At 41.9% G+C, this 26,666-nt stretch overlaps 1 protein-coding gene across 1 annotated transcript; it reads left to right on the top strand.

Moving 5' to 3' along the window:
• Window positions 1-2,396: 2,396 nt before the first annotated feature.
• On the top strand, window positions 2,397-21,930 carry LOC126484317 (ejaculatory bulb-specific protein 3-like). The gene is made up of 2 exons (XM_050107756.1): window positions 2,397-2,665; window positions 21,539-21,930. Exons 1-2 carry the CDS (start codon window positions 2,473-2,475, stop codon window positions 21,733-21,735), a joined length of 390 nt encoding a protein of 129 aa, XP_049963713.1. The 5' UTR covers window positions 2,397-2,472; the 3' UTR covers window positions 21,736-21,930.
• The last annotated feature ends 4,736 nt before the right edge of the window (window positions 21,931-26,666 follow it).

The following is a 26,666-nucleotide window of genomic DNA, read 5'->3' as shown; positions in this document are numbered from 1 at the left end:
GAAATTTCATCATTCTAGTTTATCCGTGGTAGCCGTAGTCATATGCCTGATGATCACTGTTATAAAACGTTTTGATATAATGACCGACAGAACAAAAATCATTTTTCAGCCGTAACGCTATGTTTCCTCTAACAAACTATATACCACATTTTATCAACTAGCGTTTGTGACAGGTTGTAGATATATTACACACTTCGTAAATCACACTTCATTGACATTATCCTCCTTCTTTAATTAAATCATTGAAATACCACCCACATGTAACGGTAGAATATCAGTAAATTTTTCAAGTACTGGTACAGCAATTAGTGAAATGTGAACAATTTCAAACGTCCCCTTAGAAAAATTAATGAATTACTGTGCTGATAAATCTCTTACGTTATTTGATTTTCAAACAGCTGAGCAAAACTGGACATACTCAGACATTTCTCTCTTTACCTATTCTGATCATCACTAAACCGACACACAATATTTTTTTAGCGCAACGCGACCTGACTTTCAATAATCCCTACAAAAGAATGGCCCTGACTAACAATAACCCATACCTTTCATGAATCATTACCTCACAAAAATCTTCGTTACTCAAACAACTGCGATACAGTGAGCACCAATACTGCCAGCTAAATAAAAGATTCTAACTACTGGAGGCACTAGCTACTAATAGGCATAGTTAGCAAATGAAAGATTTTGATAGAGAACAAACAATGTATTTACCTTAATAATGTTCAAAAGTCTTCATATATACAGGGTGATCAAAAAGTCACTATAAATTTGAAAACTTAACAAACCACAGAATATTGCAGATAGAGAGGTAAAAATTGACACACATGCTTGGAATGACATAGGGTTTTATTAAAACAAAAAAATCCATATTGCTACACGCATGAAAGATATCTTGCGCGCATCGTTTGGTGATGATCGTGTGCTCAGCCGCCACTTTCGTCATGCTTGGCCTCCCAGGTCCCCACACCTCTGTCCGTGCGATTATTGGCTTTGGGGTTACCTGAAGTCACAAGTGTATCAGTATCGACCGACATCTCTGGGGATGCTGAAAGACAACATCCGACGCCAATACCTCACCATAGCTCCGGACATGCTTTACAGTGCTGTTCACAACATTATTCCTCGACTACAGCTATTGTTGAGGAATGATGGTGGACATATTGAGCATTTCCTGTAAAGAAGATTATCTTTGCTTTGTCTTACTTTGTTATGCTAATTATTGCTATTCTGAGCAGATATGGCGCCATCTGTCGGACATTTTTTGAACGTTTGTATTTTTTTGGTTCTAATAAAACCCCATGTCATTCCAAGCATCTGTGTCAATTTGTACCTCTCTGTCTACATTATTCCGTGACTTATTCAGTTTTCAAGTTTATAATGACTTTTTGATCACCCGGTATATCACTTCATGATATTCAATATTACAAATTTAATCTTTCTGATGGACTCACGGCCAGATCGTCCGCTCTCAAACTTCTGCCATCTCTCTTACCACAGCCACCACTGCTGGAAGCTCACCTCCAACTGTCCAACGCTACGCGCTGTTCACACCCAATAGCGAATATTCCAACAATGCAAACCATCCACAGACTTCACACAGCACAGTCAGTGATTTTCATATAGAGCGCTACGTGGCGTTACCACCATAAAAACCTAAACAGCCTACATACAAATTAATAACGCAAATGTCTTCAGTTGCTAAAAAACAGAGTGTGAATGGTAGCGTTTCTTCATATTGTGCTGATAGTGGATAAATAGTGGTTTAATTTTAACTTTTTCCTCAACTACAATGTGACGTAAGTGAAATATATCAACTGACATTTTACCTTTACACTTTTATTCTTCCCTTTCTGCACCATTTTACTTACTTCGTTAAGAACTGTGCACTCGTCACACGAAATAATCATGTCTGAGTATCAAGGTTTTGCATCTTGCCTGTAAATATTGTTGTTATCGAGCGAAACCTGTGTGGCGATTATTAACTCCCAAAAACTATTTAGCAGGGTTTGCAGAGTTAGCACGTTATGCTCGTTCTCTCGTGTTCTTCCGTTCCGTCCAGTATAAACGTAAGTTCACAAGGTAAAGCTAATGGTACTGAACACTGAAGACCTAAGGATGCCCGTTCGCATCTGTTCGCTTCCTGTAATGACGAGGTTTTCACCCGCTCCGCTTGTTGACAGAACCGTCGCGCAGACGGCGTTTCATTGTGGGTGCGCTCCTCAGTGCCTTAGAGCAACTTGGTACAGGTGTCAGTTTGAGCCGGCGGTCCTCTCGGTAGAGCCACTGTGGGAGAAGCGGCACTCCACAAACTCATTCCTGCGAACGCAGTGCCGCTTCGAGCGTATCCGCTGACGTCAGAGCGGCTGCGTCGCGCGCGGTATAAGAGGCCGTGAGCTGCCTCGCGATCATAAGGCGCACGCTCCCCCGCCACCGCTCTGCACAGTAGCCAGTAGACGGTAGCCGCTAGCCATGGCCCGAGTGCTCATCCTCTGCTGCCTGCTGGCTGTGGTCGCCCTGGCGGCAGACGCGGCCCCGCAGGACAGGCTGGAAAACATCAACGTGGACGAGGTGCTCAGCAACCGCCGCCTGCTCAGGACCTACGTCCAGTGCATCCTGGACGACGGCGACGGGCGCTGCACCAAGGAGGGCAAGGAGCTCAAGAGTGAGTATCGTCTCCCCTCTTACAGTCCTCGACAACCCACACGTTTTCGTTTAATTTCTGGCCTAATATGTTAGATACATCTATACTCCGGAAGCAATATTATGTGTTGTGGCAAAGGGTACTTGCTGCACACAAAACCCCTTCCACTATTCACTGAAGAATGATGCGTGGTAGACTGTTGGTGTGCCCCCGTGTGAGCTCGAATATCTGTAACTCTTACACATTCCCGTCATACTGGCGGTTGGAACAGAGACAAACAGAGTAAGGAAAAATTATTTCCTTTGTTCTATTTTCGTACTTTTAGGTTGTACAATGATTACTGGTCCGACGCTCGTGGTCTCCCGGTAGCTTTCTCGTTTCCCGAGCACGGGGTTCCGGGTTCGGGATTTTCACCTGCCCCCAGATGACTAGCTGCTGTTGTATCATCATTATCATCATTCATACCCATTACGATTGGAGGAAGGCAACGGAAAAACACCTCCATTAGTACCTTACTATGTTCTTTACAAAGAACGAGATATTTTTCTCTGTGATAGCTAACAGATGGCACAAAGTACAGCCTTAAAATACAGACAGCCGCTGGCACGAAGTTGTCAAACTTGCTTAGGCAAACAGGAATGTCACATTAAAAGTAAAGCCTGATTTTACACTTTAAATAGATGAAAATTATAGCCAGAATTGGTAACAGGATCACAGTGTGCAGAGGTTTTCTACTACATAATGAAGTTATTATGCGATAGATATAAAATAAAATATGGAATCCTAGATGATAAATGATAAAATATAATGAATGAAACAATCCCCACTGCAGTAAAGGATTAGAGGCACAATAACTATCTTACTCGCTATGTTTCCATCCATCCACAAATGATGGTTGAATAGCGTATGAATAAAATCGTAGCTGGTAAGAGTTCCAGAATGATGAGAAATAGTCAACTGACGATCGGTCCTTCGTGGATGGGGTACACTGTTTGAAGATTCTTCGAGTGCATCTGAGTCCATCATTAACATTTCCTACAGTTAGCTTCATGTGGAAATTCTACAACAAATTTTCTGTAAGCGTTATTCCAGATATTTAATGAATGGGATTGTTTCAGTGATTGTTCAGCAGTGGTGTACTCAAGCAATTATCGGTCCAGTTCTTTGGGATCGACTAGCAAAGCATGAGCCTAACATCGATCCACAGCAAGTCTTTATGTATTTCGCTACGATTTTCCGGCATTGTGATATCTCCATATACATCCGCTCGGTCATTTCCATACAGCGTGAACTAGACCTTCATCGACAAACTTTCAGAGGTTGCAATATGGTCCATAACAAGAAAAGAGTGTCTAGTAAATATGGGCTGTAGATGCTTACCTTAAGAGCTGTGAGTACTTGATTGTCTTCATTATTGCGAAACACTCCAGTTCTCCTGAAAATTCTTTGTTTTAATGTTCTTTGTTTTCCATGTTTTGGGAGGTGGTGGTAGGGATCAAAACAAAAATAGTCCAGTAGATATGGGCTCTAAGGCGCGTACCTTGAGACCTATAAGCACTTGTTCACCTTTGCTATTTTAAAACACATCTACTTAACAAATGCTCACAGCTCTTAAGGTATGTATTTTAGTGGCACATCTACACGAAATTTTTATTGTTTTGATCCATACCACCCCGTCACAAAATAAGGAAAGACAAAGCTTGTAGAATAGATTTGTTTAACACTGTCGAAATTGAATAAGTGTTCAATGCTCTATGATACACATTTTAGAGCCCACGATTACAGACATTACTTCTTTATTTTGGTGCATACTGCCATGTCTTTGTCCATGTTACCATGAAACTTCGTCGGTGGAGTTTTGGTTCACTCCGTACACTGTGAACTATAATGGTCGTATAACATACACTTGGGGTACGCCCGAAGTTGCTTTCACATCTGAAGATTTCTGCATTTTAAGAATTGCAAGTCTTATAGTATTTGAAAGAAACGTTTCTACCCAGTTTCAAAACTGGACTGGTATTCTGTTATATTCTTCTTTTTCACTATGCGACAATGCTGGGATGTGTCAAACACCCTCTGAAACACAAGGAACACTGCAAAACCTATGCGCCGGTATTTACTGCCTCCTGAATCTCTTGATTTCGGACGTTGTTTGCGGAGTCCACGTACCTTCGTACAGAGGAGAATTTCGGTCTCCAGAAAGCTCACAACTTGTGTTCCGTATTTCTATGACAGACCGACGTCAACGATATTGGAGAAAAGCTGTGTGCTTTGTTCCTCAAGCGACTATCGATTGACTGCTACTAGAATGGCAGCAAGTACTTTCGCGTACCCTCAAAAGTATCTGATACCGATTCAGTTGGTTTTGGATTTAACAGTAACTTATTTCGAAGAGAGTCTTCAGTGTTCATTAGACCATTGAGAGGAAGAACCGCAGTACGATCTCCACCTATGCATGCACGTATTTTGACTAGACGTACACACATCAAAAAAAGGTTTCGTTCCCGAGAGTACAGATAATCAGAACAGAGATCAACATAAAACTCATTTCCGCCCTTTTGTATTGCTAATGGAACCACACATTGCACGTTGTACCACTACACAGCGAGACCTTCAGAGGTGCTGGTCCAGATTACTGTACACATCGGTACTTCTAATACCCAGTAGCACGTCCTCTTGTATTGATGCATGCCTCTTTTCGTCATGGCATACTATCCATAAGTTCATCATGGCGCTGTTGGTCCAGATTGTCCCACTCCTCAATGGTGATTCGGGTTAGATCCCTCAGAGTGGTTGGTGGGTCACGTTGTCCATAAACAGCCCTTTTAAATCTATTCCAGGCATTCCCGACAGGTTTCATATCTGGAGAACATGCTGGCCACTCTAGTCGAGTGATGTCATAATCCTGAAGGAAGTCATTCACAAGATTTGCACGATGGGGACGCGGACTGTCGTCCGTGAAGACGAATACCTTACCAATATGCTGCCGATATGATTGCACAATCGGTCGTAGGATCGAATTCACGTATCGTACAGCCGTTACGGCGCCATCCATAACCACCAGCGGCATAAGTTGGCCCCACATAATGCCACCCCAAAACAGCAGGGAACCTCTACCTTCCTGCACTCGCTGGGCAGTGTTTCTAAGGCGTTCAGCCTGACCTGGTTGCCTCCAAACACGTCTCCAACTATTGTCTGGTTGAAAGCATATGCGACACTCATCGGTAAAGAGAACGCGATGCCAGTCCTAAGCGGTCCATTCGGTATGTTGTTGGGCTCATATGTACGGCGCTGCATGGTGTCATGGTTGCAAAGATGGACCTCGGCATGGACGTTGGGAGTGAAATTGCGCATCTTGCAACCTATTACGCACAGTTTGAGTCGTAACACGACGCCCTGTGGCTGCACGAAAAGAATTATTAAATTGGTGACGTTGCTGTCAGGGTTCCTCCGAGCCATAATCCGTAGGTGGCGGTCATCCACTGCAGTAGTAGCCCTTGGGCCTGAGCGAGGCATGTCATCGACATTTCCTCTCTCTCTGTATCTCCTCCATGCCCGAACAACATCGCTTTGGTTCACTCCGAGACGCCTGGACACTTCCGTTGTTGAGAGCCCTTCCTGGCACAATGTAACAAGGCAGACGCGATCGAACTTTTGACCGTCTAGGCATGGTTGAACTACAGACAACACGAGCCGTGCACCTCCTTCCTGGTGAAATGACTCGAAGTGATCGGCTGTCGGACCCCCTCCGTCTAATAGGCGCTGCTCATGCATGGTTGTTTACATCTTCGGGTTGGTTTAGTGAGATGTCTGAACAGTCAAAGTGACTGTGTCTGTGATGCAACATCACCAGTCAACGTCTATCTTCAGGAGTTCTGAGAACCGAGGTGATCCAAAACTTTCTTTGATGTGTGTATTTCGTATCTAGATTGTCACTCTCATCCTCTTCTCCAAGGCTATTACAGCTTAGTGTATGGATAGATGACAATGGTTCATCCTATACCTCGTCTAAGATTGATCCCCAATACATGGAACACGTCTCGCAAACGGAAATGTATATACGAATGTACATTTTACTGTACACAGCGAATTTCTGGCAACATCAAGAATCCGTGAGCGCTCGGTATACGGACATGGCTATGTCCACAAGTCGCTTTTTGATTCTAAGTGTTTTATTTCATATTAACATTAGTATTATGTGCTATTATTTATCCACAATAAGACAAAATGGTATGATGTTCTAACTCACAATGAAAACGTTTTGCAAAAGTAATTGTGGAGTACCAGAATATGACGGCTATGTCTGTGAAAACTGGTTACCTAGTTGTGCAGTGTTAAGCACACTGGACTCTCATTCGGGAGGACAACGGTTCAGTCGGGCCATACAGATTTAGATGTTTCGTAATCTCCACGAATCGCTTCAATCAAATGCCAGGATGGCTCCTTTAAGCCGGCACGGCCAATTTCTTTTCCCATCCTTGCCACAATTCGAGCTTAAGCCCAGTCTCTAGTGACCTCGACGTCGTCGGCATGTTAAACCCAATCTTCCTTCCTTCTTCGAGACCGGTTGTTAAAAATAAAGGCAAATTTATACGATCTTCCATATTGAAAATTTTTTAACAGGTATAACATTGATTGCTCCTTCTAATTTCTCAGCATGAGAAAATTCAATTAATGTGAAATGGGCTATGCCGATCTATTCGATCTTATCAGTGCGTGTTTGAATTTGTTGGATGTGTTACCTAACAGGTACTCCAAGCGCTGGTGATTACTCTACTGCTCATAGGATTGGCATCTGGTATGCCACTTTCTGTACTGACTTTCTGCACTTTCATAGGACGTTACAAAAACCTGTAACCTCCATTTACTGTAACACAAATCTTATGTGTTAGTCCCATATCACAGCAATCTTATTATTATATTTTAAACTTTAGACAAACTCATCTGTCCCAGATGTTCGCTTGGCGTTGTGTAAATCGGCGAACAATAAAGTAGTGTCGCTCATGCTATCTGATAAATTGTTTTTCTGTAGTGAGAGTTAGAGACCCTATTGCGCTTGCTCATGACACTTCCGATGAGGAATTACTACAGGGTGTTCAAAAGTTTCCGTTACAAACATCTAGGACTTGGAGTCCTAGAGGAGGGGAGTACGTAGATAATATTCTACGTACAGTTTCCATGCTACAACCAATTGAAAACAGTAATGCAATCACTTTTACAAGTAGTTGATTAGTCGTGAGCCAGTACATACAGTTTCGTACAGTTCCATTTATTACTAGTCAAAGAAATTGCTCATGTAGTCATTGACAGGTTTTCTTGAATGTGATGCAGTACGGCCTCGTCCAGTTCAGCGTCTCCTTGCAGAACCGCAGTCACGCCTGCTGGCAGTGAAGCCGCCGTTTCCCGAAGCCGATGGATAACTGTGATGAAAAGGGTACGTTGTGGAGAACGATCGTGATAAGGGCGACGAACACCTCTTCCATTACCGTGAGCTTTACCATACAGAAGTACTGCACAGCGATACTATTAATGACAAACAGCTGGAGACAGAGTCTGCTGTAAAATATCTAGGCGTAACTATCCAGAGCAACATTAAATGGAATGACTATATAAAACAGATAGTGGGACAAGCAGACACCAGACTCAGATTCACAGGAAGAATCTTAAGGAAATGTAACTCATCCATATATAAGGCGCTTTTTTGCCCGACTCTTGAGTGTTTTTCATCTATCTGGTATACGTATCAGTAAACGGAGATGCTAAACTAACTTGACTGGCAGACGTTATAAGCGAAGCGTTGTGCATCACGAGGAGATTTACTACTGAAATATCAGGACAGCACATTTTAGGAGCCGTCAGACAGCATATTACTTCCCCCCACATGCATCTCGCGTATTCACCGCGAGGAGAAAATTCGAGAAATTACGGCCAATACAGAGCCTCACCGATAATCATTCTACCCAAGCACTATTCTCGAGTGGAACAGGGTTGGACGGATAGTGGCACCGAAAGTACCCTCCGCCACACACCATTACGTGGCTTGCGGAGTATGATGTAGATGTAGATGAAGTATCATATCGGTGTATTCTGCAAAACTGTACTGAGCCATGTTGCTAGAACTCACACACACGTGAATGAGGCTCGAACCGGGTCAGAGAGGTAGGATAGGCTTCAAGTGCCATCAGCCGATCCGACGTAACCATCCACTACAGTGTTTACCCTGATGTATAACTATCTTGCAAACATATTTTCAAACGGCTATAGCGCGGAAAAGGTACGTTTCCGGTTATTGATTCATAATCAAAATACTATATAGGCCTACTCACTCCCCTCTACAAGTTCCTAGAAGTTTGTAACGGGAATTTCCGAACAACTTCTATTGTTGAAATGTATTTGACAGTGTTAGTAGTCGCAAGCAATTTTTCTGTGGTGTATGTGGGTGGCTTGCTTAACAGTTGTGCTGAGCTAGGCTGGAAGGCCTGGAGAAAAGAGAGGCGACGGATGGTGGCCAGGGTCTACAGGCGCTCAGTTACGCCCGCAGGAGGCTCCGCCCCCCACCGCCCGCTTCCTGTCGCAGTCCTTGACGCAGGAAACTAAATCCAGCCCTCTTCCAGCGCACCTCGTGATCTTAAACTTTGTTAAGTTTAGCTGTCGCAACTATCTTAAAGTGGCATTTACACTGATTCTCGTTTTCGGCGGCTACGTGGTACGAAAACTCCACGACGTGATGTACATGACCCTGGACTGCCGACTCCATGCGATAATAAGACGAGGCCAGATTGAGCTACGTATTTCAGAAATTGTGAATATTATTAATAACACAGCCATGCAGGCTGTTACCAAGAAACCTATAACAGTAACAAGGACATTGACGTGAAAAAAGTCATGGGTTAGCGATATGCACATATACAGGTGTCGGTCGTATCGCGTACAAAAGGTATATAGGGGCAGTACATTGGCCGAATTGTCGTTTGTACTCAGATGGTTAATGTGAAAAGGTTTCCACCGTGATTATGACAGCACGACTGGAATTAACAGACTTTGAAGGCGGCCGAAGTGGCCGTGCGGTTCTAGGCGCTGCAGTCTGGAACCGCGAGACCGCTACGGTCGCAGGTTGGAATCCTTCCTCGGGCATGGATGTGTGTGATGTCCTTAGGTTTGTTAGGTTTAACTAGTTCTAAGTTCTAGGGGACTAATGACCTCAGAAGTTGAGTCCCATAGTGCTCAGAGCCATTTGAACCATTTTGAACAGACTTTGAACTCGGAATGTTAGTTGGAGCTAGAAGCATCCGACATTCCATTTCGGAAATCGTTAGATAATTTGATATTCCGCGATTCACAGTATCAAGTGCGTCCCGAGAATACCAAATTTCAGGCATTACTTCTCAACAGGAACAAGGCAATGGACGACGAATTGCACTTAATGGCCGAGACAAGTGGCGATTACGTAGAATTGGCAATGCTAAATACAAGCAACATTACGTGAAAAAACCGTAGATATCAATGCTGGAGGTACGACGAACATTTCCTTTAGGAGAGTGCGGCGAGATCTGATGTTTCTGAGCTATGATAGCAGACGGCCTACGCGAGTGTCTTTGCTAACAGCACGACATTGCCTCCAGCGCCTCTCCTGGGCTCGTGACCATATCGGTATGACCATTGATGACTGCCGGCCGATGTAGCCAAGCGGTTCTAGGCGCTTCGGTCCGGAACTGCGCGACCGAAGCATGTGTGTGATGTCCTTAGGTTAGTTAGGTTTAGGTTGTTCTAAGTTCTAGGGGACTGATGACTTCAGATGTTAAGTCCCATAGTGCTCAGAGCCATTTGGATCTAGATGACTGAAAAACTGTGGCCTGGTCCGATGAGTCCTGATTTCAGCTGGTAAGAGCTGATGGTAGGGTTCGAGTGTGGCGCAGACCCCACAAAGCCCTGGACACAAGTTGCCAACAAGGCACTGTGCAAGCTGGTGGTGGCTCCATGCTGGTGCGGACTGTGTTTACATGGAATGGACTGGGTCCAGGTAGACAGATTATTGACTGGAAATGGCTATGTTTGGATACTTACAGACCATTTGCATCCATTCATGTTCTTAAACAACGGCGGAGTTATTATGATAACAATGCTCCATATCACTAGGCACCAATTGTTCGCGATTGGTTTGAAGAACCTTGTGGACGTCGGCCAGCCAGATCGCTCGACGTGTAACTCATCGAACATTTATGGGACATAACTGAGAGGTCAGTTCGTGCACAAAACCCTGCACCGGCAAAACTTTCGCAATTAGGGACGGCTATAGTGATAGCATGGTTTAGTATTACTGCAGGGGACTTGTTGAGTCCATGACAAGTCGAGTTGCTGCTATAAGCCGGCCGAAAAGCGGTCCCACACGATATAAGGAAATATGCTACGACTTTTGGCTATGTATAATCAATAGATTAAGTCATTAGATATTTTCTTATTAAGTGATATATATGAGAGATTGGGGACTACCATAAACCCGAAAGTTTAGTAGCAAAAAGGCATAATTTTTTTAAAAAAAAGTATGTGCCGTACAGTATCCTTCGTATTTTACATGGTACAAAGTGGTGGTTTGTACAAAGGAGCCTAGTAGATGGCGTGACCTCGTTTGGAGAGCAACCTGTCATTCTTCAGCTCTGCTGCAGACGCAAGCCTGTGAAGCAAATTCAGCTGATCACTGCGATATAACGAATAAAACTATAATTTTAAATGTCTTTACAGATGTTCTTAATGACCAGCAACTGTCCACATCCTATTCGATATTCTAGAGACATAATACGGGATGAGAACTTTGCTGCTGCTGTGACGGAAACATCGCAAGAAAACCAACGATATAGATTATATGCGTAGAGCGAGTGGAGCACCGATCGAGGATGACCCGTCTCCAAACAGCAAAAACTAGTGCGCAGTAAGCGTGTGTTAAGATGAAGACGCAGTAAATACTCATATCGTACGTATCGACAGAAACGGTAATTTGTCGCCAAAATTTAGGACCGAGGTCGAAACAGCAACTGTTCGTTGTTTCTAAGAGACGCAGTGTGTAACTGGTCTCTGAGTTTGCTTACAGTATGTAGCCTTGATCAGTCTAATGAGTATTACCAGCGTAACTTCATAGACGATGAGTGGAATGACTAACTTACGACCAGTGAAGACTTTGAATTACAGCATCTGAGTGTTCCAGTAATTTCGCAACCTATACAAACGTCTCCTTACATTAGCGAGGCACTTTCAAGTAGCATTCAGTTATGGGCTCAGGGACTGGTGGCAGTCTTCTAGCGTGGTTTATAGTGCAGAGAATACATCATCACATGTTTACACAGAACATAAAAGCCGCAAGAAGTACTCGCATTGAAAGCCAACAGTGTACGCGGTGTACGACGACGAATGGGATGTGAGCGGGATGAATGAGATGGTGGTCAGGGCCAAATGAAATTTATAAATACAATGAAATTAATGCTGCGTATATTACAGTTTCGGTTTATAATGGGTTTGTATCGGAAGGATAGACTTCTATCATACGCAAGTCCTAGGGTAGACAGGGTCGGCTGCTAAAGTTAAATGTTATTCGAAGGCTATAGTGATATTTCTGGGTGAATGCTGGTTAATAGAGGCAGAGGCAAGCGCATCTCACCAGACAGCTAGGGGAAGATCCAAGTAACATGAGAGAGAGAGGCGTGGAGCTGTCTACCAGGCGGCAGAGAAGGAGAACTATGTAAAAAAGTGACGATCATGACCGTGTGAATGCGCGACTGGGTATGGAAAGTAAAATTTAACGAGAGACGGAAAGGTAACAAAATATCTTAATGTCTATGAATCCTCGTTGCGACTAACAACTGGGATTGTACAATGCATCGATACGACAGAATAATCTAGTTACATCACTGAATTGGAATTTACATAGTAATTCACTATAAAGCAGCTTACCTCTTCCAGTGCCTACAATAAGTAGCTATAAGAACTTTCTTTTCTCTCAGAAGAATTTTTTTTTCCAGGTTGCGAAATATGCTCGGGTGTCTCATTTGGTTAGTGCATTGCTCCTAAAAGAATAACGACGTGTGTACAACACTGGTCTTCTTCGCTAGCTAATTTGTTTTTCTTGTTCTAGAGAATTTTTTTCTTCAGTTCTCTGCAGGTAGAGTTCCACTCTGGCTTCTTTCATTTGTCACATTATGATCTTTCATTACTATTCCAAGGTATTATACGAAATTGCATACGTTACGTTTTTGGGGAACACTTGCGTATATCCTACGGGATGCTAGAGAAGGAATGAAAGAGACCCATAAATATATCTGCTTATTATAAAGAACATGAATCCGCATATTTGCTTTGAGGGTTGATGTGTCAAATTACGATCATCTGGTGACAGAACGCGTCGAACAACCAACGCATCGTGGCAACTAACACCCTTCGAGATAAGGAATATCCTTAATGTAACTATACTTGTCAGGGAGTACGTACTAAAATACATGACTAGAAGAGTGAGACTGAGACGCTTTACTAAACCCGTGTTTGTTTAGCCAATGGTTAGACAGATCTTACCCTGTTATAGCCCTTCAGTATCTCCACCGTTGCACCCTCCTTACAATATTCTTCGCAATCACGTAACCGGTTGTAAGCTGCAAGAAAGAAAAAATCGAGCGGCACCAAAATTTCAGTCACTACAAATGCTCGACACTTATTTTTGTGGGCTCTATCACAGCACTTCTGAGAAGTAACATGTGCGATCAACTTTTTGAATCTTAGCCTAGTCTACATTCACACGTACATGGAAACTGCAACAACATTCCAGTTCGGCATAATTACTGTAGCCACAGCGAAAGAACTATATCAAGTTCAATTGCTAGAGTGGACATCAACTTTCCTTACAGCTCATCACCGAGCGAGGTGGCGCAGTGGTTAGCACACTGGACTCGCATTCGGGAGGACGACGGTTCAATCCCGTCTCCGGCCATCCCGATTTAGGTTTTCCGTGATTTCCCTAAATCGCTTCAGGCAAATGCCGAGATGATTCCTTTGAAAGGGCACGGCCGATTTCCTTCCCCATCCTTCCCCCACCCGAGCTTGCGCTCCGTCTCTAATGACCTCGTTGTCGACGGGACGTTAAACACTAATATCCTCCTCCTCTTATAGCTCATCCATGTGGCAGAGGTCGGAAGCGTACTGAGAGACTTGACACTGGACTTAAGAAAGTGATATTACAGTTGTGAGAACGGTAGTAAAATATTCCCGCTTCCACCGTGTTTAAGGATTCTCATACTATCCACATTAACACTCAGAGTGGATGAAGGGATGGTTGCTTTCAAAGGGCGCCAGCAGATTCTGTTTCCCGTTCTTCAAACGAGCCAGTGTTGGCAATACAACGATACATTTTATTTTAGTTCTGTTATATACATTTTCAGCACTCATTTAGTGGTAACTGATATCAGCCTAACATTGCCATCTTATGGATCCATTCGAAGCAGTACAAGACGACAGAAGGGTTGACGACATGGTTTTCCCTGAGCTTTGCTTGTATCTCTAAGAAATAAAAAAGCATTATATAACACATTACAACCAATAAATCGATGGATTGAAAGTAAAAAACCACCTTATGACATTTGGTGGAGGGTGCACTGGGTATCGATGTCGCTCATAAATTTCCTAGTTCGTTCCGCACTGCTAAGAATTAACAATGCCTGTTGATAAGTTCCCGTATACATTTACCTGATTTTCTCGCTATAATGATTTAGCGAGGAATATACGGACGGACGAAGCATATTTCCTGAATCGTACACCAGATTTGGATGAGCAGTCGGTGACGCTCTTTCGGTTACCAAACGAACCCATGGCGGAAGACACTGTTTTCTTATCTTCTGTACCTGTATTATTCACACCTGGAATGAGCCCTATTCTGACTAGCTGTACTAACGAATCGGTCAAAGAGTTCGTAAGGTACTACTTTCGTACGCTATATGCATTTCCGCCTGGCACCAGCCAACTTATTTTGCACGACCGTTTCTCTTCAGATCACTCCAGGCTTGCTATAGCATTCCAATTAAAATGTCGAACATCGAGCTTCATAGCACATATTACGATATTTTCCAGCTGCTAAAAATAGCTGGAAAATTCTTAAGAGAACAATGATACAAAATTTTATCATATGGTCAATACAGTATAAGATGAAGCAGTTTTGGTTCATTCTTGCTTACCATATGCTTTTTACACATTTCTTGGTGCAGATAAAAGTATTTTGTTGGATCGTCTCAGGCAGTATGTAATGATCCTGCTCACCACGAAACAAGACCGAAAAGGAACTATGGGCTTGGCCCTAAATGTTTTATTGATAGTAATTACTTAAAAAGCTTCCGATAAATGCGAGATATCACCTGGAAAACGTTTGGACGTCAGCGAAGTGGCTGGTGCCTCTTACATGCGAACGTTGAAGGTCGACAAGAACATTACAGTTACTGCTTGCCACAAAATACCTGTCGGGAATTGCCCAATAAGGTCTTCAATAGCTAGCCGTTATTACAGCGTTCGCTGAAACATAACATACAAGGAATTCAAGTTTTTGCCGCAAACGCGAAGTCTTTATCTTTCTGGACAAAGTGGATTGTGGGCTGGTCTCGCGGCTCACAGCGCAGTTTGTCGAGTTACGATTTTAAACGTAAGATGTTTCACGTCTGTTGTTTACTGGACTTAGAGGGGATTTGATCGTAAGGTTAAACTTTAGTGCGACTAGGTCCTCTTGTATTTTCTCTTCGACCTTATGTTCATTAAGACGACGAATAAGTAGGCGCAAGCATTAATAACAATGGTCCACTGTGTATTATTGAATATTCTCTGTCTTCCAACTACTAAGATACCACTATTAGTTCTATCCATCATTTAGTTACCCTTACGGACTCTTTCGCTTCTGCACTTGAAGTAACCTTTTAAAAATTGCTTTCCTTATCAGAAATGCGGCTTGTGCATATGAAATTGTTACCCAATCACAATCATTTACAGTATCTAGATACTGAATTTAGTTGCTCACAAACGTGTATAATAATACATCTTAGTAGTCTCCTGTGCAAGACAGGTACTTTGACTTAACGCTCTTGTTCTCACGGACTGATGTTCCAATGTCCTGCGTGAGGTAACAACTGTTTGTTTGGCTTCGGACGGATTGTTTATACATCCGGAGGTTCACAGAAACAGATAATCTCACCATTTCAGTGTTTTTAAAAATGTCTCTGTTGGCTTACTCTGGCTTTCTAAGATCCATTTGATTAGTACATAAAATCATGCACTGATATTAGTTAATAGCATAAAAATGACAAAATGTTAGTTCACAACTCAATGGAATGGCTAGTTGTGGAGGTTTTGTCTGTGAGCAGACATATGTTGCCGTTACATAGCTTTCACAGGGGTGTTTACGTACTGGGTGAAAAGTATCAGCGTGCTTAGTAGTGCTGTTACTTTGGAAAGGACAGAAGGAAGGGAGCTACTACACCGCCTATAAAGCTATGCGTTCACTGCCAATAATTTCAACATCACGCTGATATGGTGAGCTACAATGGCGACGCACCCCCTCAGAATCAATGCACTGACAGATTATTACCAAAGAAATTCGCCACTAGTGGTTTCGTGTGTCAAAAATTTAAACTTCTCCTTTGGTCTACCGTGTCAGTTGCATATTTATATCGGATTCTCGTAAAATGTGCAGCTCAAGCAGTGAAATAAAGGATAAATTTGTATTATATTAACAAACGTTTAATTGACCTTCTCCTAGTATGTAGGATCCTTTTTTTTAATCACTGTAATCGTGGTGTGCACTGCGTAGGCTGATGTTCAAATAATACTGCGTGTTTCCTAGAACTAGTTATGTTACGATTTTTATCATAGCCCACGTGAACTGTCTTTCCCAAGACGCAGTTACGAATCGCTTACTGTATTTACTTGTTTCAGAGGCACAGTGTATTCCATACATAAGGCGCTCTTGTGGGTTGCTCGCATGCCAGACACTAAAACTTAACAATTGTAGTCAAGCAATTTTAGTTACATTTTGTTGAAGTTAAATTGAAGACAGTAGTTTTTATGTTATATGTCGTTTCTTAGTTGTTTGTATGCGCCTGGGGACGTGATACGTCTAGTGCAACTAAACGAAAGGATGTTTGTTTTGCTCCATACGTGTTTCGCTTCTTTTTGTTTATGAAACATCTACCGTGGTCTTCAGTGACCGGCATGCATGTTTGTGTTCCGTATATAATAATTTCGTTACACAGGATCGTAAGAAACAGTCTGAAATCTTGCTGGCGTCATACAGGAGAGCTTCTGATGAGGAATAATTGTTAACAGAAAAGTCTATACATTGCGCCATTTCTAAGTTATTTAGCTTCGAAGTTAGTCAATCAGGTTATCCAGCGAGGAAATTCAAAAAGCCCGCCAGAGACTGTGTTCTTCGTTTGGTTTCCTCAAATCGAAGAAACGTAGCTGGCCGCTATGGACGAGTCTTCTAGGCGCTTCAGTCCGGAATCGCGCTGCTGCTACGGTCGCAGGCTCGAATCATGCCTCGGGCATTGATGTGTGTGATGTCCTTAGGTTAGTTAGGTTTAAGTAGTTGTAAGTCTAGGGGACTGATGACCTCAGAGTCCCATAGTGCTTAGAGCCATTTGAACTATGTTTGAAGAAACGTAGCATTTGCTCAACTAGCATACACTTTTCGCTTCCGAGAACGGCACATTTTAACTGGTAGTGAGCATTTCAACAATTGGTAAGTCACGGACCCAGAGATGACGGTCTAGTAATGCATTTTAGCTTGCGCAAGTGCTTGACCTTGAGCCTCAGTGACCTGATAGGCTAACTTCAAATGCTAAATAACTCGGAAACTGCGCAGCGTGTCGGATTTTCTTCTTACCTGTTATTTCTTAGCACAACCTACACTGGAACGCCCTTATAAGCTTTTTAGACTGTTCTGACCAAACTGTATAAAGATTCCAGATATTTTGATATATGACAGTTCCTTTCTTGTTCTCTTATTTTCATTTAAGGAACAACGTTTCGCAGTGCAAGTTTCGAACGCTATTTGCTTCTACTTACGATTTTGTTATTTTATTATCTCAAATGTGTCGTCCTGGAATTGTTGCGCTGCGTACACCAGAATGTCCGATTTTTGCGCTTCCGAAGACATGACACTCGAACACTCCATCTTCGCTGTTTCACTGTATGCTGGATGTGTTGACTGTACATAGTGTTTCCAGGTGTAGCTGTATGTTTTGCAATTCGTTTAATTGTCCATGTGTTTGTTGCGTGTACGAGAGCGTGCTCTGGGAACAAGGGGAATTTTGATAAGAGGGAATAATAAATACTGTTTCTTTTTTATTTTTTAAAATTAGAATGAACCATCACAACTACATTCTGCTGATATTACAAGGAAACGTTCACATACAGAAAGACCGTGCAATGGACGGGGAAAAAAAAACTGACTAAATCAGTCTAAGTAACAAGTCACTTATCTGTTTAGGAACGAAAAACAATAAAAAAGTAAATATGTAGGCCATAGCCAGACCAAACGATTACCAACCTCCCACTACAGACACTTAAAAAAAGAAAGAAAAACAATGTTTCCGGTTTCCTCCTCAAAAAATTCCTCTTTGTCACAGCACAGTCCCCACCACACACAATAACACACGTACCCACGTACGAATATCAACCAACACGGTCCAGCAAAAAGATATCCCGTATTTTAAATGGTAGTTACAAACAAAAAAAAAAGAATGATACAGAGAAAATACTTTTACTTGTGAATAACAAATACTATGCCATTTTGCGTTAATTAATTTTAAAAATTATGTCCAGTAAGTGGCGTCCTCCATTGTTGATGTATCCCCGAAGCCTTTCTAGGGTGTCAGTAGTTTTTCGTGTCGTTTCCGATAGAATAGTAGCCACTTCCTGGGTAATTATCTCTTTACGTGTTTGCGGGGTTGTGTGGCGGTGTTTGTACACTTGAGCCTTTAACTGTCCTCAAAGGAAAAATATCGCAAGGTGATAAATCGGATGACCTTAAGGACCAGGCGATGTATGCTCGCGAAGAGAGAAGAAGCCCAGGAAATAACTCTCTGAAAATCTCTTGAGAACGTTAAGAGGTGTAAACTGTTAGCATCGTCTTGTTGGAACCATCCTTCACCCTCTAACGGTTCCCAACAAACTGGTCTAACATAGATCTCTGTTATGTGACAGTAGGAATTTGAATTAACGATTACTGTTAGAATATCTTCTTCAAAAAATTAAAGTCATTGCGTCTGCTGTAATTGGTACGAGCACGATCAATATCTCCTCCAAATCAGTAACTCCACCACAAGTCGCACACTGGCCTCTCCAGATACTGGAGGTCTTTTCTGCCGGACCCTCTAATTGCAGACCCCACAACACAAACAAAAAAGCATAATTAAACACATACGTGAAAGAGTGAAAGTGAACTTATCGAGTGTAATGTACTCTGAAACGCCGAAAATCGGACAAACTGGTGTACGCAGTCAACTAAGGACAACTCCAGCACGACACAAGTTGGATTAATAAAATCACGTAATCGTATGTAGAGCCGAACATTAATTTACCATTACGAAACTTGGACTCCAAAAATTTGTTTCTTACCTAAGAAGAAGAGAATAAGAAAGAACGAGATATTAACCTATCTGGAATCAATAGATAAAGCAATTTCTATGTACATAAAACAAACATGCATTACAGAATACTAAATATGCTTCTTAAATAAGGCAGAAAACAGACAACCTTTCATTTAGTCGAATAGACCAACCACTTCTGCAAGAAGATACAAGACATTAAGACTTTACCGGAAGGCGTGACGGGCTATCACTTAAAGTTCATGAATTGAGCCAGGAGCCAGACAATAAACGAGTGTTCTTTGTGTTAACCTCTTCATATGTATTATATTTGGATTTGCAGCTCCTTGTGTTTACCGTGTTTTTGCAGTTAAAATTTTAGGATGTAATGTGGGCCAGTTATGCAAAACGCCGTTTTCTCCAACTTCCCAAACTTGTTTAGCACCACTGTGCCATCATCAGTGGGTTTCCGGTTTATTTAATCTGTAATGTAAAAATTTTTACTAAATGATGACAAAATTATGTGGATATTTAGTTCAAACAATAATTTGTTCCTTTTTTTAATACCTTAACACTTGGTGTTCATGATTTTTCAACACCACTTGTGTTCATTTGTTCACCAGTGAGATGGACGCCAAATTTGAATTTTGTTTACATTTTATCCTTGTGTGTGTGTGTGTGTGTGTGTGTGTGTGTGTGTGTGTGTGCTGGCGCCGAACTCCCTGATGAACAAATGAACACTGACTGGGCTGGGACAGACAACAAACACAATTACACTGTGTTTTGGTGAAGTGCACAGCGCGTTTACGACCTAGGGCTTGCCACACGAAATCGTAAGTAAAAACGAATATAGGCGCTAAATATTCCGACAAACTAAGTTTCGTTTAGATGATAGGTTAACTCCCAACAAAATTTTCATCTGCGTCGTTTTATTGCAGATGACAAGTTACCTGTTACAAATAATAGACAACTGGCCCTGAAGGTCATGCACACCAAGTGTAAAGGTATTAACAAAAAGAAACGAATTATTGTGTGAAATACATATCCATATAATTTTGTAATCATTTAGTAAAACTGTTCACATGACAGATGAAATAAAACGGAAACCCACTGATGATGGCACTGTGGTGCTGAAACACGTTTGGGAAATCGGAAAAAAACGATGTTCTACATAACTGGAGGATCTTACATCCTACAATTTGGTATTTCAGGGATACTGCACCATCTGGATGAAGATATACACTGCAGACAGTTATTTCCTGTGTCGTGAAATGGAAACCACAGTGAAAATCAAAACTGGTTTATTTGCAATAGTTAGCTACAACTTCCAGCTAGTTATCTCCGTATTGGCCAATCCGACTTAGACGTTTGTCGTAGTGTTGTACCAACTTTTCAATACCATCGTTATAGAAGGCAGCCCCCAGCGCTTTCCGCCAATTCTCTACGCTGGCCTACAGCTCGTTGTCTGTGCCAAAATGTTGTGTTCAAAGCCAGCAGTTCATGTGAGTACAGATCAAACTCAGAGGGAGAACACTACGGGCTGTATTGTGGGTAATCAAACATTTCCAATTGAAAACGACGCAGGAGCATCTTTGTTGCCCTTGCAGGATGCGGCTGAGATTGTCTTGAAGAAGAAAACGCATGACAGTTATGAAATGTTGGTTGCATAGCTTCAGGCAAAATTTCTCACCAGCCCCTCGTACTCGGCGGGAGACACTATTGTTCTAGGTATCTTTATGTGCTCCCTGCGTGCTCAGAATTAAAAAACAACGTAATGCGATCGACGGGCGTACTAGAGACACTGCCCAAAACACCTGTGCAAAACTTCATCGGATTTTCACTGTGGTTTCCATTTCGCGGCCAATCGTTCCTTACTTTCCGAATAATCCTCGTATATTTGTTATCCTGGCACATTTTTTTGCCTTTGGTTCTAGAGTGGTAGGTGAGCGAATATAAGAGCTCGAGTTTAGTAGGAATTAGTATTTTACCAAAATGATTTTCTGTCTCTGCATTTACTCTCTTTGTGTAAGTTCTGGAAAGAAACTGAGAGTTGGGAGACATAGGTAGCAGTACAGCTCTTCTCTACAAATGTAACTGAGAATTGGACGTTGAAAATCACTGTGCTTTTAGAAACTTAGACGGTCTGCCCCTGAAAATCTTTCCCTCGAAGGTACGTTACGCAAAACCTGTTTCCATTGGTCACTCTTGCAGTGCTCTGGAAGTAGGTCACATCCCATCAAATTAATCTGTACAATAACTTGTCGATAAAAAGGGTTTTATTCATTTTGTGCAGAGGCACTGCCCAGGATGGTGGAGACGGGATGCAACGACTGCTCTCCTAAGCAGGTGGAGAACGGCATCAAGGTCATCAAGCACATGACGGAGAACTACCCCGAGGAGTGGGCCCAGATGAAGGCCAAGTACGACCCCACTGGAGAGTTCTCCAAGAAGCACGCTGACACCTGGAAGCAGCGCGGCGTCACCTTCTGAGCACAGCTTCTTCACCACAGCCCTACTCACCTCTGACTGCGTGTCTGACTGTTCGGCCACGTCATATTCAACATCTCACCACAGAAGAACACGTGAAAATTCCTATCTGTTGTAAGATTAGGTTTCAGTAACTTCCTAAAACACAAAAATAACATTGTTTGAAAATTTACTCTTAATAAAATCGTTTTCCTTCAAGTGTTAATTTTCTTTCTTCCCACATGTCTTGAGAAAAGTAAAATACAAAAAATATCCACATTTACACATTTTACAGTCTGTCTTACCTTACAATCGTTCACTGAATTTGGGGTGGAGGGCAAGTGGGGGGGGGGGGGGTAGTATTTTTCTTATGAAGTGTGAAATAAAGACTGAACGTTTCCAGAGATCTTGGAACAACGCTCACTTCGTCGTCATGTTACCGAAGCAGAAAAATACGGTTAGTATCATTACTCTAGTTCAGATAAAGAACGCTTTCCGATAAGAAGTACTGAAGTTAGTAGGTAATATTTCTTGTCATAACGGATACAAATAAGAGTTAGACGACCTGTTTAACGGCATTTCGCGATTCAAAAAACTTTACCAACAGCCGTGTATTTTGGGTTATTTTATTTTATATATCAAATGCTACCAGTTTTGGCAACTCAGTATTGCCATCTTCAGGCCCCATACGCTTTTTTCGTATTAACAAGGTTATCGTATGGTGCCACCAAACTGGAACAGTAAATCCGAACCATTATGCAACTTATTCGTGTTTCATATGAAAGAGTAGCATGACGGTTCACATTTATGGTTTTTAACAAATAAAAATAAAATAATAATAATAATTATTATTATTATTGTTTGGATAAGTAATTGAGAGATTAAAGTTTGTTTTTGATGTGTCGACAGAAGTGCCGACACAGTGTTATTTTGAGCGGGCCGATATGCACGCTATAAGCTCACGCAGAATATCGTGAAGTCTGAAACAGGATACTTAATGAATGCTATAAAGAAATGTACGTAGCTTCTGGAATACTTAACTTTAATCCATCCTTTTGGTACATCTGGAGATTAGGGCGATACAAGTGAGACTCTTTAGAAACATGCAATGTTACTAATGGCGCCTTGCTAGGTCGTAGCCATTGACTTAGCTGAAGGCTATTCTATCTGCTCGGCAAAGGAGCGAGGCTTCGTCAGTGTAGTCGCTAGCAAAGTCGTCCGTACAACTGGGCCGGGTGCTAGTCCGTATCTCGAGACCTGCCTTGTGGTGGCGCTCGGTCTGCGATCACACAGTGGCGACACGCGGGTCCGACATGTACTAATGGACCGCGGCCGATTTAAAACTACCACCTAGTAAGTGTGGTGTCTGGCGGTGACACCACATTTTTGCCTTTGAGATTGGAACTGAATTTCTTAATGTTTCATAAAATCTTACGTAGCGTTGTTCATTGAGGTCACACAATAAAGTAAATGCAATTTACGCCGTGAATTTATCGAGCTTCGCACGTCTGAAGATGTACGGAACGTAGCCAGGGCTCATTATATATTTTTTGTAGACAAAGACAGATATCTGACCTCAGCTTCAATCATGATAATGGGCTGACTAAAACTACTGAAACAGAGAAAAGCATACGATTAAACAAAACATGTATTCATTTCAACATATACATTACGATATGAATAACACTTACGTAAAATTCTAGGTAAATAATTGCAGATAATTCCAAATGAGAGCGACTTATTAATTGTGCGCCTCTTTTCTGCAAATAAGTAATAATATGACTAACTGTGGAGCCACACAAAATATTACGTCCTTCTAGGACAACGAATGACATAAGTGTGTGCTGATGCCTACTGGCTGCGACAAGAGAGCGGCGCTAATTCCTTTGTTTTGCCTTCTCTTGTCTTAAAAAATCGATACATATAATCTAAGTTCAGTAAATTAAATATCGTCCGTGCTCGAGTGCAAATGGTTCCTTAAAGGTTCCAGTTATGCCGTCTATATCATGCAACTGATTTCACATATATCAGCTGCATAACGGTTCGAGTTTTACAGCTCCAGTTTTGTGTTTGTGAAATCTTATGGGACTTAACTGCTAAGGTCATCAGTCCCTAAGTTTACAAACTACAACCTAAATTATCCTAAGGACAAACACACAACCCATGCCCGAGGGAGGACTCGAACCTCCACCGGGACCACAGCTCCAGTTTTATAGCACCATACGATAAGCTTGTTAATACGAAGAAAGCGTATGGGGCCTGAAGATGGCAATATTGAGTTGCCGAAATTGGTAACATTTGATTTATAAAATAAAATAACACAAAATACACGGCTGTTGGTAAAAATTTTTGAATCCAGAAATACGTACTAGCCGATGTCCCGTGGCCATAATGGACAGACTGAGACTGTTTAACGCACATGTCGATCCCACATTGTGCGATAACCTTGTTGTGATGTATCTTGCTGGCAGCACGTTTAGAAAACTTTGGTGTGATTTTTCTTTAGGAAAGCTCACAGCGTGCATCGATGTTTGCTTTAGTAGTAAATACGTTTTGAAGATTCTGGCATTATGTTTTGCTCAAGGTAAAAGACTGAAAACGTGACTACTATAGAGCAGCCCTCATCTCCTACAGGCCACTGTAATGGTTGGCGTGTGGCGTGTGCCAGACTGCTACAAGTGAACCGAAAACAACGCCATTTATAGAGTTAGAGTTAGAAACAGATTACAGGAAGGGAAAGCGCCAACAAGGAAACACACACATTAAATCAATAAATACCATATAAGTCGTAATTTTTCAAAGAAATAACGAAATATCAGATTCTTCACAAGGGAACCTCCCCATCGCACCCCCCTCAGATTTAGTTATAAGTTGGCACAGTGGATAGACCATGAAAAACTGAACACAGATCAATCGAGAAAACAGGAAGAAGTTCTGTGGAACTATGAAAAATGTAAGCAAGATATACAAACTGAGTAGTCCATGCGCAAGATAGTCAACATCAAGGATACTGTGAGCTCAGGAACGCCGTGGTTAGCGTGAGCAGCTGCGGGGCGAGAGGTCCGTGGTTCAAGTCTTCCCTCGAGCTATTTTCGCAAAGTTATTATGTGTCCGTTCGTACATAGGTCAAACGATTCCTCCAAAGGAAAACACGTCTGATATATTCTATACGACACTGGTGACGGCATGTGCGTCACATGACAGGAATATGTTGTCGACCCACCTAACTTGTACACTTGGCGAATGGGTAAAAAGATTCTTCTATCTTGCCCGATTTAAGTTTTCTTGTGGATCTGATAATCACTCCAAAAAAAGTGATGAAAACGTAAGAGTTTGTCACATAAACTGAAAACAAAAAATTAAACTTTCACTCGAGGGAAGACTTGAACCACGTACCCCACGTCACGCAGCTACTCACGCTAACCACGGGACTCCGGTATTCCTGAACTCAAGCTATCCTTGATGTTGCCTATCTTGCCTATGGACTACTCAGTTTGTATATTTTGCTTATTTTTTTCAAAGCTCCGCACAACTTCTTCCTGTTTTCTCGATTGATTTGTGTTCAGTTTTTCAAGGCCTATCCACTGTCAGTATCACGATGTTATTCAATCTGTATATTGAGCAAGCAGTAAAGGAAACAAAAGAAAAATTCGGAGTAGGTATTAAAATCCATGGAGAAGAAATAAAAACTTCGAGGTTCGCCGATGACATTGTAATTCTGTCAGACAGCAAAGGACTTGGAAGAGCAGTTGAACGGAATGGACAGTGTCTTGAAAGGAGGATATAAGATGAACATCAACAAAAGCAAAACGAGGATAATGGAATGTAGTCAAATTAAATCGGGTGATGCTGAGGGGATTAGATTAGGAAATGAGCCACTTAAAGTAGTAAAGGAGTTTTGCTATTTAGGGAGTAAAATAACTGATGATGGTCGAAGTAGAGAGGATATAAAATGTAGACTGGCAATGGCAAGGAAATCGTTTCTGAAGAAGAGAAATTTGTTAACATCGAGTATAGATTTAAGTGTCAGGAAGTCCTTTCTGAAAGTATTTGTATGGAAGTGAAACATGGACGATAAACAGTTTGGACAAGAAGAGAATAGAAGCTTTCGAAATGTGGTGCTACAGAAGAATGCTGAAGATAAGGTGGGTAGATCACGTAACTAATGAGGAGATATTGAATAGGATTGGGGAGAAGAGAAGTTTGTGGCACAACTTGACTAGAAGAACGGATCGGTTGGTAGGACATGTTTTGAGACATCAAGGGATCACAAATTTAGCATTGGAGGGCAGCGTGGAGGATAAAAATCGTAGAGGGAGACCAAGAGATCAATACACTAAGCAGATTCAGAAGGATGTAGGTTCCAGTAGGTACTGGGAGATGAAGAAGCTTGCACAGGATAGAGTAGCATGGAGAGCTGCATCAAACCAGTCTCAGGACTGAAGACCACAACAACAACACAACACATCCACTGTGCCAACTTATAACTAAATCTGAGTGGGTTGCGATGGGGAGGTTCCCTTGTCAGTATATCTCAGAGGGCTTAACATTGGTGGAAGATAAATAATACACCATTTATTCTGTATGAATGCTTGAATGAAGTTGTATGTTCACGACGTACAAATTTGTTCTCTTGGGGACAGCAGCACCACCACCTGATTGTTCAGTGATGATGATGTGTGCAGGGAAGTACAGTCGTTGGACGATGGTAAGTAAGTTCAGGGTTGAACGACTAAAATTTAAACTTTGTTGAATGATTGGCAGCTCCCTTTAAATGTGGTCAAATACAAGATAATTCTTATAACAAACATAAGAAGAAGAAAAAACGTGTAGTATCAGCAACAAACTCACAAATTATTTAATGACATATGCGTATGTGGCATTAGTGGGCTATGGGAGAGATGCACTATTTTTTCTTGTAATTTTTATTTGCGGCAACAAATTATTGACATGAT

This window comes from Schistocerca serialis, chromosome 6 (assembly GCF_023864345.2).
Source record: "Schistocerca serialis cubense isolate TAMUIC-IGC-003099 chromosome 6, iqSchSeri2.2, whole genome shotgun sequence".
NCBI lineage: Eukaryota > Metazoa > Arthropoda > Insecta > Orthoptera > Acrididae > Schistocerca > Schistocerca serialis.
The sequence above is the reverse complement of the archived record's forward strand: the minus strand, read 5'-3'. Positions and strand labels throughout refer to the sequence as shown.